The following is a 15646-nucleotide window of genomic DNA, read 5'->3' on the forward strand; positions in this document are numbered from 1 at the left end:
GCCAATCAGGATGCTCTATTACTGTTGTGGGATGAACTGATCCTTTATAGCATGAGATTTGCAATCTTCGTGTCTCAGAGTCCTTCCCTGAGATGTCATTGTGACCACTGCTGCCTTATCTAAGACGGTTGTTTTAGTTTGGGGGGTTCGGGGTCCTTTATTTTTTAGGACTGAAACTAGAAGACTAGAAATCCTTCCCTGACAGGGGGTTGCTTATCAGAATCACATAAATGTTATATGTTAAGTGAATTGATTTTTAAAATTTCAAAACTTAGCCCTTGTGGAATACCCACACTATCACAAATATTCTCACTATGTATAATTCTGGCAGAAGTTAATCTGGGGAGGGAGTCTGGCCCTAAGTCTGCCTCTGGGTGGTCTTACTACCTTACTACGTGGGCTGTCTGTTGACCTCTCTGTGTCTTTGTTTCCTGTCTATGAAATTAGAAGGCTGGAATCGAGGATTCTTGGGATAGGCTTGAGGCTCTAATAGTCTATAATTCCATGTTTAAAGGCCAGAATCATAGCACTTTAACCCACATAGTAATTTAAATATCAACTTATACACATTTCAAGAAACTTGAATTGAGCATTTATTAGATGCCAGGCTCTGTGCTAGGTGCTAGGGATACAAAGGGAATTAAAATGAGTTCCTCTCCAGCATAAGTCACAGTCCAGTGGAGAAGGCAGGTAAAAAGACAATTGCAATGCAGTGCAAAAATTGCAGTAAAGGATTTCCATCTCAGGAGATTGGGGATACAAAGGAAAGGGTGCCCGTCATTGCTGAGAAGGCCCTGGAGCTAGATTTCCATGAAACATAGTTATCTGGGTAGATGTGAGGAGGAAGGGTATAATGTAGATTCATAACTCCAGCTGCTGTAACAAACAATCCCCCACAATATAAGTTTATTTCTAGTTCATGCAAAGTACAATATGGATGTTTCTGGTCAGTGGGTGAGTCTCTGTGTCGTTATTTAGAAACCCAGGTTCCTTCCATCTTGTGACTCCACCATCTTCTTCCAGGACACCAGAGCCTTCTGCTGGATCCCCCTGCATTCTGCAGCCATAGGTGGGAGAGGAAGAATGGAGGATCCTGTGGAAAGGTTGTATGGGCCAGGCAGGAAGTGGCACACATCATGTCTGTACGTGCTTTCCCTTGGCAGAACGAGGGTGCAAACAGACTGACCTTCAAGGGAGGCTGGGAATGTGGTCTAGCTAAGAGCCCACAAGAAAAAGGAAGTATGTTTTGGAAAACACCCAGCAGTCTGTGCCCCCAAATGACTTCGTAAGGGAGTTTGTGCTGTGAGCGGCTAGATTGCTCTTGGACCAGTCTAATGGAAGTGTAACATTAGATAGCTATCAAGGTTGGGGTTGCTGACCAGGGACTATCTTTATCAAATGGTGGATACTGGGAGGGAGCTCACCAAAGCCTTCGTTGGTTCAGGGAGGCCCAACTGAGATCGTAGTTGAGGCATTTTGCAGGTTCTGAAATGTAAGGGGGAGCAGAGTGGAGAGCGATAGTTCACGACTCAGAGGGATGAGGCTTTTCCACTGTCCTCTGCCCCTCCAGCCCACAGGTGTGGTGTATTGATGGAGAACTCGAGAACATCCATTTGTCGAATGGAAGCCAGCTAATTCCCATGCTTCTGATCTGCTTTCTTCTCTCCCCACAGTAACGCTTTCAGCTGCCCCTCCCTCCTACTTCAGAGGATTCACGTTAATTGCCCTCAAAGAGAACAGAGAGGGTGATAAGGAAGAAGACCACGCGGGGACCTTCCAGGTAAGACGCCTCTGGGCTCCTCCGTGGCCCTCGTGCCCTTGTGGGTGGAAGCCAGGTGAAAGGTGGACATACGGAGGAGCTTGAGTGACAGCAGAGACTCAAGTGCCTGAGGTGGCTTCTCGGGCACTTCCCGTGACCACAGGCACGGTGGGTCAGGTCCATTTGAAAGACACATAATGGAGTAGGCAGCATATGCCTGAAGGCCTTCGGGTCTGGCCAGCAGGCAGGGCTCTCGTCTGGGCTCACAGTGCCTGCGGGCAGCAGACAGCCCAGCCTTGTGGGAGCACTCCGAGCCCTGGCAGGGCCGGCTGTCTTTCCTGAGAGCCGTTTCGTGATTGGCAATTCTCAAATGTAAACGGAACAAGAGCTTAGGATGGCCAGACTGGAAGGAATACGAAGCACAGGAGAAGGACTATGAAGGGAACGAAGAGACTGATTTATGAGAGGAGATTAAAAGAATTAAACATGCTTTGCTTGGCTAAATGAACAGGGCTGAGTGTGAGAGGTGGTAATGGTCTTTAAATGTCAGTCCTCACAGAGCAACCTCCTCCAGGGGAGGCTGTGTTTGACTTTGTGGAAAAGGGCACAGCAAGACGAAAGTGGGTCACGAGAAGAAAGAGAATCGCAAAGGCAAGGGCCCTGACAGTGAGTCATATTTCACCGTGGAATATTCTTCCAAGGGAAGTGGCGGGAACATCATCCCCTTTCAGAGGTTTAGAAAAAAGGCCATCCAGTCGTGAGAACATGTCCCAGAAGGATTGGGGCCATCCTAGGAGGAGGCCTGGCCAAATTGGCTGTAACCATTTCTCATCTCAAATTTCCATTGTTCTAGAATCCGTTTTTTATCTGCCTTTTGCAAACTCAGAAGGAAAAAAACTCAAAAATACTTACACCCATAGTTGACTGCTGGGGACTCTGGTGCAGTTGTGGGTGCCACAGAGGACCCCGCCCCAAAATATCTTCCCCATCCAAAGACATCTTGTAATTTTTTGTAGCCAGATAGTAATTTTTGAATCCCGTGTCTTAAAAACTGTCCATTGTTTAGGCTTCTGGGCCTCTGGCCTAGTGGGACTGTTAATTCCATGTTCATTGTAATGTCCTTCTGTATACTTTGGTAGCAGAAACTTTCTTGGCATAGATCTGAAGACGTTACCCAATTATAATACTAACGATGCCCAATATTTGCAGGGTTCTGACCATATGCCAGGTGTTAGGTTAAGTTCTTTACCTTATTTTGGTTTATCTTAATTTAATTAGTGTACTTCATCTCACTTTGATTCTCCAAACAACCAAGTAGGAACTAGTATCCCTATTTTATGGATCAGGAAGTTGAAACCAGCAAGACTAAATCATTTGCTTGAACAGCTAGTGAATAGTAAGTCCAGGTTCCTCCACCAGGTGTCTGATTCCAGAGAGTAAATTGTTGAATCTCTGAATAGTACTGAATAAGCTCCTGGCACAAGTGTGTTTGGACAGGTTGTCATCATAGTGAAAGGGAGATTCATGCATGCATTCAGCCCACAAAGCATTGAGATATATTCCCCTGGGCCTTGTGCTAATTAACCTGGAGGTGTGGATGATTTTTCAGATTCAGGCAGCTGAGAGATCTGGGTACCTGAGTGTCAGGAGGGGTAAAGTTCTATGAAGGGAAGAGGTGGAGGGTGGGATGGGGGACGTGTGACCTTAATTTTCACCCAAACAAAATTTATCTGCTTTAAAGTGAAGCTTAGAGATGTATACTCAAAAGAGTTGAAATCAGAATTCAAACAGATATTTGTACACCCTGTTCATAGTAGCACTGTTCACAGTAGCCAAAAGGTGTAAACAGCCCAAACATCCACTGATGCAAGAATGGATAAACAAATGTGGTGTATTCATACAGTGCAATGTGAATTCTTAAAAAGGAAAGAAATTCCGACACACGCTACAACGTAAGTGAACCTTGAAGACACTGTGTGAAGTGAAATAAGCCAGTCACAAAAGGACACATACTGTATGATTCCACTTACGTGAGGGACGGAGAGTAGTCAAATCCAGAGAAACAGGAAGTCCAATGGTAGCTGCCAAGGGATGTAGGGGAAAAGGGACTAGGGAATTACTGATGAACAGGTATAGAGTTTCAGTTTGGGAGATGAAAAAACATTCTGGAGGGGGTCAGGGGTGATGACTGCATGAAAATGTGAATGTACTTGACGTCACTGAACTGTGCACTTAAAATGGTTAGAATGGTCTATTTCATATATATTCTATCACACACACACATGCACATGTACACACGATGCCTGAGTTAGGCCTAAGGGGAATATGATGTAGAGTTAGGCATGAGGAGTTACGTGGCTTATTCCTTTAAAGGCTTTTCTGTTTTAATTTGATAAGTTGATAGTCCTCTCTAACTCACTGTCCTTTCTACTCCACTAAATCTTGGTCCTTTCAACTGATGGGTGAATACAGGGCCCAGCTCACAGTGGGCAGTGAGTAGATGTTTGTTGAATGAATAAATGAACACATTCTTCCCACTAGTGTCCGTTACTCAGTCCTATTTGGAATTTTCCAGAACTCCTATCTCTATGCATCCTTCCTTCTTCCTTCTTTTGGAGCTTTGGACATCCTTTCTTGTTACATCACGATGGTTCTCAGAGTGTGGTCCCTAGATTAGCAGCATCAGCACCATCTGGGAACTTGTTAGAAATAACAAATCTCAAGCCCCACCCAGACCTACTGAATGAGGAACTCTGAGGGTGGGGGTCTCCATGACCCGTGCTTTAACAGGCCTCAGGGTGAATCCAGGGTCTGCTCAAGTTTGAGAACCAGTGCTGAAATGAGACCTGCATCAAGCCTGTCCAACATGAACAACATATCCGTCTGCTCCCACATAGCCTCGCTGCTTCCACCAGCCCTAGAGGAATCAAAGTGGGAAACAAATACAAAAAACACCAAGCAGACAGTAATAATGCTTGTGTGCCAGATACTGTTCTAAGTGGTTTACATTTATTAACTGATTTAATCCTCAGAGCAAGACTATGAGATGGGCATTGTTGTCCTGTTTTTCACAGATGAGGGAATTGTGGCACAGAGCAATTAAGTAACTTTCTTAAGACCACTCAGCTCTGAGTGATAAAGCTGGGATTCAGACTCAGCCAGTCTGGCTCCAGGTCCCTGCTCCCAACCACGGTCTACACTGCTTCTCAATGTGTCCATGTTAAGTGGTGAAAACATGAGGGTCTACTATGACTTTTTTATGGTGAAAGTCTCTGTGCCAAGGGCTTTATATGCATTATCCTCCTTCATTCTCACAACAACCCTGTGGGGTCAGTGTTGTTACCCCCATTTTCCAGAGGATGAAACTGAGTCTCCAAGGTGCTAAGTAAATTGACCAAAGGAATCCAACATCTACGTGGGAGAGATGGGCCAAACTGTGTGCCAGTGATGTTCTCACGCTTCCTGTCCCTGCCCCAGCCCTGCCCTTGTGCGTTAAATGCACACTCCACTTCGGTTCCCCTTGTCTCAGAGATTGGAGGGGGAGGAATCATGCCCATACCTCGGTCTGCCCTCTCCTGCTTCAGACACCGTGGTCTCTGTACTTGCCCCTCCCACTCTAGCCTACCCATCGTTTCTCTGTCTACCAAAGCTGTCATCTTGGGTGTCACTCATTTATTCATGAGCATTTATGGAGCGCCTCCTGCATGCCAGGCACTGAGGTAGGCACTGGGGGTGACGGAGGTGAGAAAAACAGACACAGACCTGTTCCCTGCAGCTGACGGTGTCCTCCTTGGAACTGTACCTTACATTACCCCTGCTGCCAACAGGTGTGGCAGCGAGTCGCCAGCCAGAACACGAGCAGGTGAACAGAAACCGCAAAGGCCATGGTGATTTTAAAAACATACGCGTAGTGATTAACGAATATTTAGATCTACTTCTTTGTTAACATCCTCACTCCAAACACCACACTTTTGCAGACTTCACAACAACAAAATTTTTATATTCTTTAAATCTGGTCAAAGATTACATTCTTAGTTCTAAAGAGTGGCTCTCAGAGTGGGTGATTTTGCTTCTACATGAGTGAGCCCTTACACAGAGCGTACAGACTCACCAGGTATAAACAAATGTGAATTTTAATGCCCCTTTAGACTCAGCAGGTGAGGGAACGGGGCGACTGGGTACAGAGTCGAGCTCTCACCACGCGGCAGAAGGCGCAAGGAAAAGGGGGTGGGCTGCTCCTCCGCTTCCAACAGCGGGTCCGGGATTGGAGCCTTGGCACCAACGAGGGTATCTGTCTGTGGCTGCCAGAAGGGAGAGACATGGGGATCTCTCTTTGATGAGCGAGCTGGGTGTACTTATGGTTAATTGAAAGTGACAAGGAATGCGGGGGATGGACTGCTTGTACACAAGTAACCCACTAATCCTTTAAAATTGTATTGCTGAAACCCAGTGACTCCCTGGAATGCTCCGGGCCCAGCCAACTGTCCAGCACATTCCCCCACTTGCTTCATGTCTCTGCTCAGAGGGCCCTTTCTCAGGGAGGCCATCTGGATCACCTTATCTGAAACCTCCTCCCCTCCCTTCAACTCCTGGGCTGGACTTCCTAGCCTTCTTCCCCACTGAATTTTTGTCCTGTTGCCTTTATTGCCATATGATGTGCCATTTTACTGGGCAACTTGGCTGTTCTCTGCCCCCTTCCATTAAATTATAAGCTCCACGAGCTAGGGATTTTTATTGGTCTCGTTTGCTGCCGTATCCCCGGTACCTCCAACTGTGCCCCACATGGAATAAACACTCAAATATTTATTGACAAAATTTGAAGCTGCTAATTTATAATACTATCTCTTTATTTTATTCTTAAGGCCTGTGTGCATCAACCAGCTTAGGTCTGCCAATCAAAGGAAGAAGGCTTCATTTAGAAAGGGTTGTTTGCCTGAGAAGATCCCATATCGATACCATACGCACAAGTATCTTTCTAATAACTAATTATTCTATATTCTTTTTTTTTTAAGTTTTTTTTAATTTATTCAACAGAGATAGAGACAGCCAGCGAGAGAGGGAACACAAGCAGGGGGAGTGGGAGAGGAAGAAGCAGGCTCACAGCGGAGGAGCCTGATGTGGGGCTCGATCCTGTAACGCCGGGATCACACCCTGAGCCGAAGGCAGACGCTTAACCGCTGTGCCACCCAGGCGCCCCTAATTATTCTATATTCTTAATCACCTGTTTCTAACCTGTTTTCATTTTCTCTTCATTAATAATCTGTATTAGCATCTAATAGGTCCTGAGCTATGTGAGAGGCTCAAAGAGGTTTGGACACACTTTTCTAAAAATAAAATGCCATTGCAAGCCCAAAATTCTTAGGAATTTTCTTAGTTTATAGGAAAATTTTCTCTTGTTTTAGCCACCTAAGCTTAATCATGCCCTTTACAAGATACTAGGATTTTTCAGTCTGCCATTCACTATTATAAATAATGGACTAAAAACATCTTTTGCATATGTTTTTCCTTGTTTGGTAATATGTTGCTAGAGTAGATTCCCAGAACTATAATTACAAATGCGAAGGATATGGACATTTTAATGTTTTTGATATCTATTGCAAAGGTGATCATAAAATTCCACTCAGCACTCCTTTCAACAACCTGATATGGGCATTTCATCATGGTAACCACACCCACTGACATGAAGGGGACTATATATTCCCATGTCAGGACTAGGATTGGGGCAATCCCCAGTCGTAGGTTTGACATAGGTCAAGTTGAGAGACCAGATCTAGTAAGATGAAAGCTAATGGAGGAACACAGAAAGTCACCTCCTAAGGTCCAAATAACCAATTGCATGTGTACAAAGAGAGATAGTTGAATTTATGGCAGCACATTAAACAAACAACAACAAAATACCTTAGGATTTTTAGTTGTCTGTAAGTTCAGAATGAGGCCCCTATGAGATAGCACCATGAAAAACTAATGAGATCTTAGGACACATCATGGGAGCATAAACACAGGAGTTAGATTGTCTTATGGGATTCTTAATCCATCCTGAGAGCTCATAATATTCTCTCTCTATATATATATAGATTATACCTTCCTAGTGAACAAATATTACAGTGTAAAATATAGCATTTTCATTCATTCATTCACTCATTCATTCATTCAGATAGTTCCTTAGCATTCATAGCACTCTGTACTTTTCCTTCAGAGTAGTTTTTACAACTTATAGTTATGTATTTGTTTGTAGGGTTGTTTGTTTAACATTGCTCTGCCCCTACCAAATTGTAGGGCAAAACCGTATCTGTTTTGTTCACTAGTATATTTCTAACAATCAGCACCATACCTGGCACATGGTGGACACTCAGTAAGTGCTGGCTGAGATGAATTAGTGAAAGCACTAATTACAAACACACTAGGCTCTGGGCATACTGAGCTGAATAATGAAGGCCTGGCCCCTGGTATCAGGAGGTCAAGATCTACAGCAGAACTTCCCAACCCTGGTATGCTATGTATACTGGAGGATCCCAAGTGGGTTATAGGAACACCTAGATATTTACTTCTTTAGATATCGGGGTGCTCTCATTTGTTTACCCTAGGGAAATTCTATCCTTTCCCCCCTGTGACATAGAGTAAGCCAACTGCACATGTATAAGAAGAGACTTGAATTTATGGAAGCACGTTAAGCAAGTGGATAAGAACTATATAGAAAGAACCATATTGCAACAGGGTAGGTGCTAGAATTGCTGCATGTGTACAGATAAGAAAACAGGCATCTTCAGGAAGTGAGGTGTGAGTGCCGATTTAGGAGGAGAGAAAGGACATTTATAGAGGGGATTACTTTGAGTTGTCTCTTTGGGTGGTTGAAGCGTACAGGTAGACAAGGGGTGAAGATGAAGGGGATGTATGAAGACTGCTATACTCTTTCCTCAGACCTCTGTTTTAAAACTTTCCCTATTTAATGTTTCACTATATCATCTTTGATTAGTGCAGAGAGCCCAGCAAGGACACAGTAAGTTTTCTTACGTGAATGAATGAATGAATGAATGAATGAACGAACGAACCAGGGGATGAAAGACACACTATGCCAGCCCCTCACCTTCAGGAACTTACTTGGTATAAAATGCCTCTGTGGGGACGTGATTCTAAAAGAACCATCAAAAGAACCCATTTTAAAAGCAATGACAATACCTCTTGTTTAACGCTTAGCTTTCTTTTTAAAAATTACTATGTAAAATCATTTGTAAGAAGAGTGAGAAGCAGTTTGCCTTGTGAATGCCTGGGGTAGACATTGGCTCCTCAGGCTTCCACAGCCCCAATCTCTGGTGTCTGCTACCAGGAAGGACGAAAAGCACTTTCCTTCCAAGCAAGCAAGGACTAAGTCTGAGAACCACATGCTCTGAGGGGACTGGAGCAACAGAGCACACCCTTGTTGGAAAATGATACATTTTTTTTATCATTTTATCCAGAAAAGGATAAATACTGAGAAGGATAAAGAAGAAATAAAAAATGTCATCTTATAGACAATCATTACTAACATTTGGGTACATTTCCTCCCAGATTTTAAATATAGATGCATATATGTAGTTGTTCAACAAATATTGGAACCAAACTATATATAGGGTCTTATATCCTCTTTTATTTTTCATGAACATTATATTATGAGTATATTTCAATGCAATTAAACATTATTCCACAGCATGAATTTTAATGGCTTTATAATACTCCACTATTCTATTGAATTATAATTTATTTAACTATTCGTCTGTTGTTGGGCAAGTTAGTTCCAGTTTTCCTTCTTTAGTTTTCTCGCTTTACTCCCAAAAAAGCCACTGCAATGAACACAACACATAAATCTTTGTTAGTATCTTTGAGCATTTCCTTATTATTAATTTCAACAATTAAATTACAGGGTTAAACCAAAGCCTCTCTTTCTCTCTACACGTGCAGGCGCGTGCACGCACACACACACACACACGTATATGTATATGTTAGCTCCTCTATTTCTAGAGGTGGTCATTTGGAATTTGACAGCGTCACTGGTGGGCACATCGGTTATTATGACAGAAGAAAGCATTCCTATTTCTAGGCTGATTTTCTTCCTCAAAAAGGACCATGTATCCCATTATTCTTCCAATTCTAGCTTAACTTTTCTATTTACAATATATACTGGGTGTGTAGGAAGATCATGGTTTTGGAGTCAGCAGACCTGGGCTCAGATTCTGCCTCTACAGCTGGGTGAAAAAGTCACTTAATTTCTTTGAAATCTTAGTTCCTTTATCTATAAAATAGGGATGTTCAAGGTTATTTTGAGAATCAGAGGAGATGATTTATGTAGAATTCCCAACACAGTGCCAGGATGCAGTGGACCCTCAATGTCTCTTCCTCCTGAGCCAGCAGCTCGGTGCCCTTTCCAGGTCTCTGTGGCCAGTGAATCACAAACCCCATCCCTCTGTAGACGTGAGCAGACATCCCTTCTGAGGTATAACCAACCCACTGTCTGTCTGACTCCACCAGTGAGGGGAGAGACAGGCTTGACTAACTCTTTCTGTCTTCATTGTCATATGATTGAGAAAGCTATAAAGTAAAATTGAAAAATGTCAGTGTTGCTGGATCCAGGATACCCAGTGAATAAATGCAAAACTCTGGTCAAGGAGGGTGCTAGGTGGTTGGCTAGGCTCTATTACTGGCTTTGTGACCTCCTCCCACACAGCAGCTTCACTGAAAACTGGTTCAAATGATACTTCGACGAAGGCTGCACACGGGGAAATGTGCAGACACAGGAAACCATGACTATTGCCTCCAGGTATGAACTAGTCTAGTTCTTAGCTTTAAGTTCCACGACAATAGGACCATCTATTTCTTTCATGACAGCACAGCCAACAGGCACTCAGCACACACTTGTCACATACATAAATAAATGTACCAATATCCTGTCCGTTTCTGACCCATCCCATGAGGTAGGCACTATTCTCATCCACATCACACAGGCCAGGTAGTACTAGAGTGAAATAGAAACGTGACAAAGGGCACAGGGCCACAAACAGCAGTGGACAGGGATGGAAACACGTGAGGACAGACTCTGTACTATCTCGTCTATTCAGCATCTTGTGTAGCTCCAGGAGCAGAAGTGGGGGAGAGATACCCAGAAGTTGACTACTTGTCCCCTAAAATCCTCTCAGGGACGTTCCAGAGAACACATGGGGGTTTATCACCTCACAGGCCCTTCCCATACCATCACCCCTGACCCCCATGTCCTACTTCCATCCCATCTGGTGTCTGGGCCCTGACCCCATCTCTGAGCTCCCACACGCTTGGCACCTCCCTTTATTCTGGTTCTTCACACCCTGTGGCCCTGATGTGTTAAATCCCTGTTCCCCTCCACAATTCTGCAGAGCGACAGAAATCTGGGCCGTGGCCATCTCTGTATTCCCACGGCCTCCCAAAGGCTTGGCACTCTGGCCAGTTGATAAATGTTTTCCAAATTGATGGATGACTTGCTGCTGGAATTTCTGGCCCTTCCCACTTTTTGTGGGCATTAGTTGGTCTCCCGCTTTCTTGCATGGGAACTAGTTTTGTTTCCACATCTATCTTTCTTTCTTTTTTTTTTTTTTTTTAAAGATTTTATTTATTTATTTGACAGAGACAGAGACAGCCAGCGAGAGAGGGAACACAAGCAGGGGGAGTGGGAGAGGAAGAAGCAGGCTCATAGCGGAGGAGCCTGATGTGGGGCTCGATCCCATAACGCCGGGATCACGCCCTGAGCCGAAGGCAGACGCTTAACCGCTGTGCCACCCAGGCGCCCCCCACATCTATCTTTCTAAAGGTCTGGAAATCATTTTTAAATACATTGTAGAATTGTTTAGCAGACAATATAGAACTGTGACTGCCCCCAAAGAACTTTTATCAGATATGTATTAAGTAGCTTAAAAATGCCAGTAAGCACTGCATAGCCTTGCAATCCTCTCATCCTTATTGTTCACTTTTTTTATTATTATTTTTAAAGATTTTATTTTTACGTAATCTCTACACCCAATGTGGAGCTCAAACTTACAACCCCGAGATCAAGAGTCACATGCTCTTCTGACTGAGCCAGGCAGGAGCCTCTATTTTCACTTTTAAATTTTTATTTTTAATTTTTTTAATTGAGGTGTAGCTTGCACACAATGTTACATCAGTTTCAGGTGTACAACATAGTGATATGATAACTCTCTACCTTATGCTGTGTTCACATCTGTCCCCATACAGCGCTATTACAATACCATTGACTGTATTCCCTATGCTGTACCTTTCATCCCTGTGACTTACTCATTCCATAATTAGAAGCTTGTATCTCTCACTCTCCTTCAGCCATTTTGCCCATCTGCCCACCCCTCCCCTCTGGCAACCATCAGTTTGTTCTCTTGTATTTATGGGTTTTTTTCTGCTTTTTGTTTATTCATTTGTTTTGTTTTTAGAGTCCACATATAAGTAAAAGCATGTGGTATTTGTCTTTCTCTGTCTGACTTAGCGTAATATCCTCTAGGTCTATGCATGTTATCACAAATGGCAAGATCTTATCCTTTTTTATGGCTGCGAAATATTCCATTATATATAGAGATGCCACATCTTCTTGATTCATTCACCTATTGATGGACACTTAGATTACTTCCGTATCTTGGCTATTGTAAATAATGCTGAAATAAATATAAGGGTGCGTATATCTTTTCAGATTAGTGGGTTTTGTTTTCTTTGGGTAAAAACCTAGTAGTGGAATTCTATTTTTAATTTTTTGAGGAACCTCCATATTGTTTTCCACAACGGCTGCACCAATTTTCATTCCTGCCAACAGTGTACAAGGGGTTCCCTTTCTTCACATCCTCGCCAACACTTGTTATTTCTTATCTTTTTGATTCTAGCCATTCTGACAGGTGTAAGGTAACATCCCATGGTCATTTGGGTTTGCAATTCTCTGATGATGAATGATGCTGAATATCATTCCATCTGTATGTCTTCTCTGGAAAAATGTCTATTCTGGTTTTCTGCTCATTTTTAATCAGATTATTTGTTTTTTGATGTAGAGTTGTCTAAGTTCTTTATGTATTTTTGATATTAACCTTTTATCAGATATATCATTTACAAATATCTTCTCTCATTCAGTAGGTTGCCTTTTCATTTTGTTGATGGTTTCCTTTGTTGTACCAAAGCTTTTTATTTTGATGTAGTCTCAATATTTACTTGTGCTTTTGTTTCTCTTGCCTCAGGAGACATATCTAGAAAAATGCTGCTAAGGCCAATGTCAAAGAAATGGCTGCCTGTGTTTTCTTCTAGGAATTTTATGGTTTCATGTCTCACATTTAGGTCTTTAATCCATTTTGAGTTTAGTTTTGTGTATGATGTTAGAAAGTTTTGTTTATGATGTTAGAAAAGTTTCATTCTTTTCCATGTAGCTGTCCAGTTTTCCCAACACCATTTATTGAAGGGATTATCCTTCCCCATTGTATATTCTTGCCTCCTTTGTCATAGATTAATTGACCATGTAAGTGTGGGTTCATTTCTGGGCTCTCTGTTTTGCTGCATTGATCTATATGTCTATTTTTGTGCCAATACCATACTGTTTTGATTACTACAGCTTTCTAGCATATCTTAAAATCTAGGATTGTGATACCTCCAGTTTCATTCTTCTTTCTCAAGATTGCTTTGGCTATTCTTTTGTGGTTCCATACAAATTTTAGTATTATTTCTTCTAGTTCTTTGAAAAATGCTATTGGCATTTTGATAGGAATTGCATTGAATCTGAGGTTTGCTTTGGATAGTATGGATATTTTCACAATATAAATTCTTCCAATTCATGAGCATGGAATATCTTTCCATTTGTTTGTGTCCTCTTCAAAAGAATTTTAATCACATATGTATTAAGTGGCTTAAAAATGCCCAGCAAGTCAATGTGTGGCCTTGCCATCCCCTCATCTTTAAAATGAGAATAATGAGCCAACATTCCAGATCTAATTACTTTATGGGACATATCTTAATTCTGGTGTTACAAACATTTAAACCATCTGTTTACTTTTTTAAATAGAGTTTAAACAGTAGTCTATGGTGGGAAATTTCGGTAAATTTTTAAAATATTAGAATTAATTTTGATAAATCCTTTTTCATATATTTATTCATTTCACAAATATTTATTAAGACTAGTATGTACAAGGCATGTTTTAGGCTGTGAGAATATACCTATGATCAAACAGACAAAAATCCCTGCCCTGTGGATATTACTTTTCCATATTTTAGGTCATTTCCATGGGATAAAACCCCAAGTTTCTGTATCAGATAGTGTTTAAGCTCTTGATGTATATTATTATAACACTTTCTGTCACAGCTGATCAAGTAGGAATTTGAGTAGGAGCCTGATTCAGATCTTACTTTTAGAGAGAATGTATAACCTTTGCCAAATTACTTTGTCTTGGAGAGCCCCCTTGGACACAAAGCTATCCCTCCTTCTGACCCCCACTGATACCTGATGTTCCATAGTTCTTTATCTGGGGGAGGCCACAGTATTGGCTGGAAGGAGTTCCCATCCATTTACCATGTAGTCCCTAAACCACAACTTGCAAATCCCATTCTTGTGCAATTAACCATCTTGAAATAAAGTTCAAGTCCTTAGAATTTTGCCCTGATACATTGCTTGTTCAACATGGCTCATCTCTCCAGCATTTCAAGATTCTTCTAGATTTGGCATCTTTTATCCAACATAGTTCATCACTGTCCTCACAGCTTTACGTCATCTGCAGATTGGATGAGCCTTTATTTTCAGCTAAGCCACTGATGCGTTCTCCAGGAACTCTATTTCCTCTTCCCTCTGCCCAGGATGCTCTTTCCCCAAGTATCCAGAAGGCTCTCTCCCTCACTTCTTTCAGGTTTCTGCTCATAGGTCATTTTTGTCAAAGAGTACATTTCTGACCATGTCTTGTAAAACAATACTCCCATCACTCAATCCCATTTACCCTGCTTCGGTTCTCTTCTTTTCACTTGTCACCACTTGGCATGTTATCACTTGAGGGCTTATTAGCTATTTCTCCTCACCACGTTGTCTACTCCATGAAAGTAGGGCCACTGCTTTGTTCAGCACTATCACAGTGCCAGGCACATAGTAGGCATTTAATAAATAGCTGTCAGTTTCTTAGGTGTGCCTATTTATTTATTTATTTATTTATTTATTCTCAGAGAGAGAGAGCGTGCACACAGAGAGGGAGGAGCAGAAAGAGAGAGAGAGAGAGAATCCTAAGCAGCTCCACACTCAGCCTGAGTCCCACATGGGGCTCGATCTCACGACCCTGAGATCATGACCTGAGTGGAAATCAAGAGTTGGACGCTCAACTGACTGAGCTACCCAGGCGGCACCCCTAGTGTGCCTTTTTAAATTCAGCCATAGAACAAGTTGTTCTTTTTGACAATAGAATGACACTGACTTTTTGGTAAAATAAGTGTTCTGGCACCTACTTTCAACCCCTTTCCTTCTCAAAGTCAGCTGGCATCCTAGGGTTTCTTCATATGTATCTATCTGAGGACACACAAGCTTACGCACAGCTCCTGGCCTCTTTCCAAAGCAGCCTGTACTTGTGCAGTTTTCTGGATCCTAGTACAGGACTTTGCCTGAATCCCAATTTAATTTTATCATTCTAGTGGCAACATAACACTCTACCCCTCACTGACTGCATAAGCTTGGGCCACTTAATTTAACCTTGGTAAGCTTTAGTTTCCTTGCCTGTCAGTTTGGAAAAATACTAACTCAAAGAGTTGTAAAGATGAGATAAGGATTTCCAGTTTCCGCCTTGACATATAAAGAGCTTGGAAGTCTACTCCTGTCCTTACCAGAAATAAGCTGAAAAACCAAAAATCAATAACTCTAATTATATCCATCAGTGA

General features: G+C 42.3%; 1 protein-coding gene across 1 annotated transcript in view; it reads left to right on the forward strand.

Moving 5' to 3' along the window:
• The window catches only part of SPON1 (spondin 1), a 254714-nt gene that overhangs the window by 18798 nt on the left and 220270 nt on the right, over positions 1-15646 (forward strand). The window contains exon 2 of the mRNA XM_040638841.1: positions 1674-1780. Coding sequence (XP_040494775.1) covers positions 1674-1780 — 107 coding nt within the window. The remainder of the gene's footprint in view (positions 1-1673; positions 1781-15646) is intronic.

The sequence above is a fragment of the Ursus maritimus genome, unplaced genomic scaffold (assembly GCF_017311325.1).
Source record: "Ursus maritimus isolate PB19 unplaced genomic scaffold, ASM1731132v1 scaffold_23, whole genome shotgun sequence".
Lineage (NCBI taxonomy): Eukaryota > Metazoa > Chordata > Mammalia > Carnivora > Ursidae > Ursus > Ursus maritimus.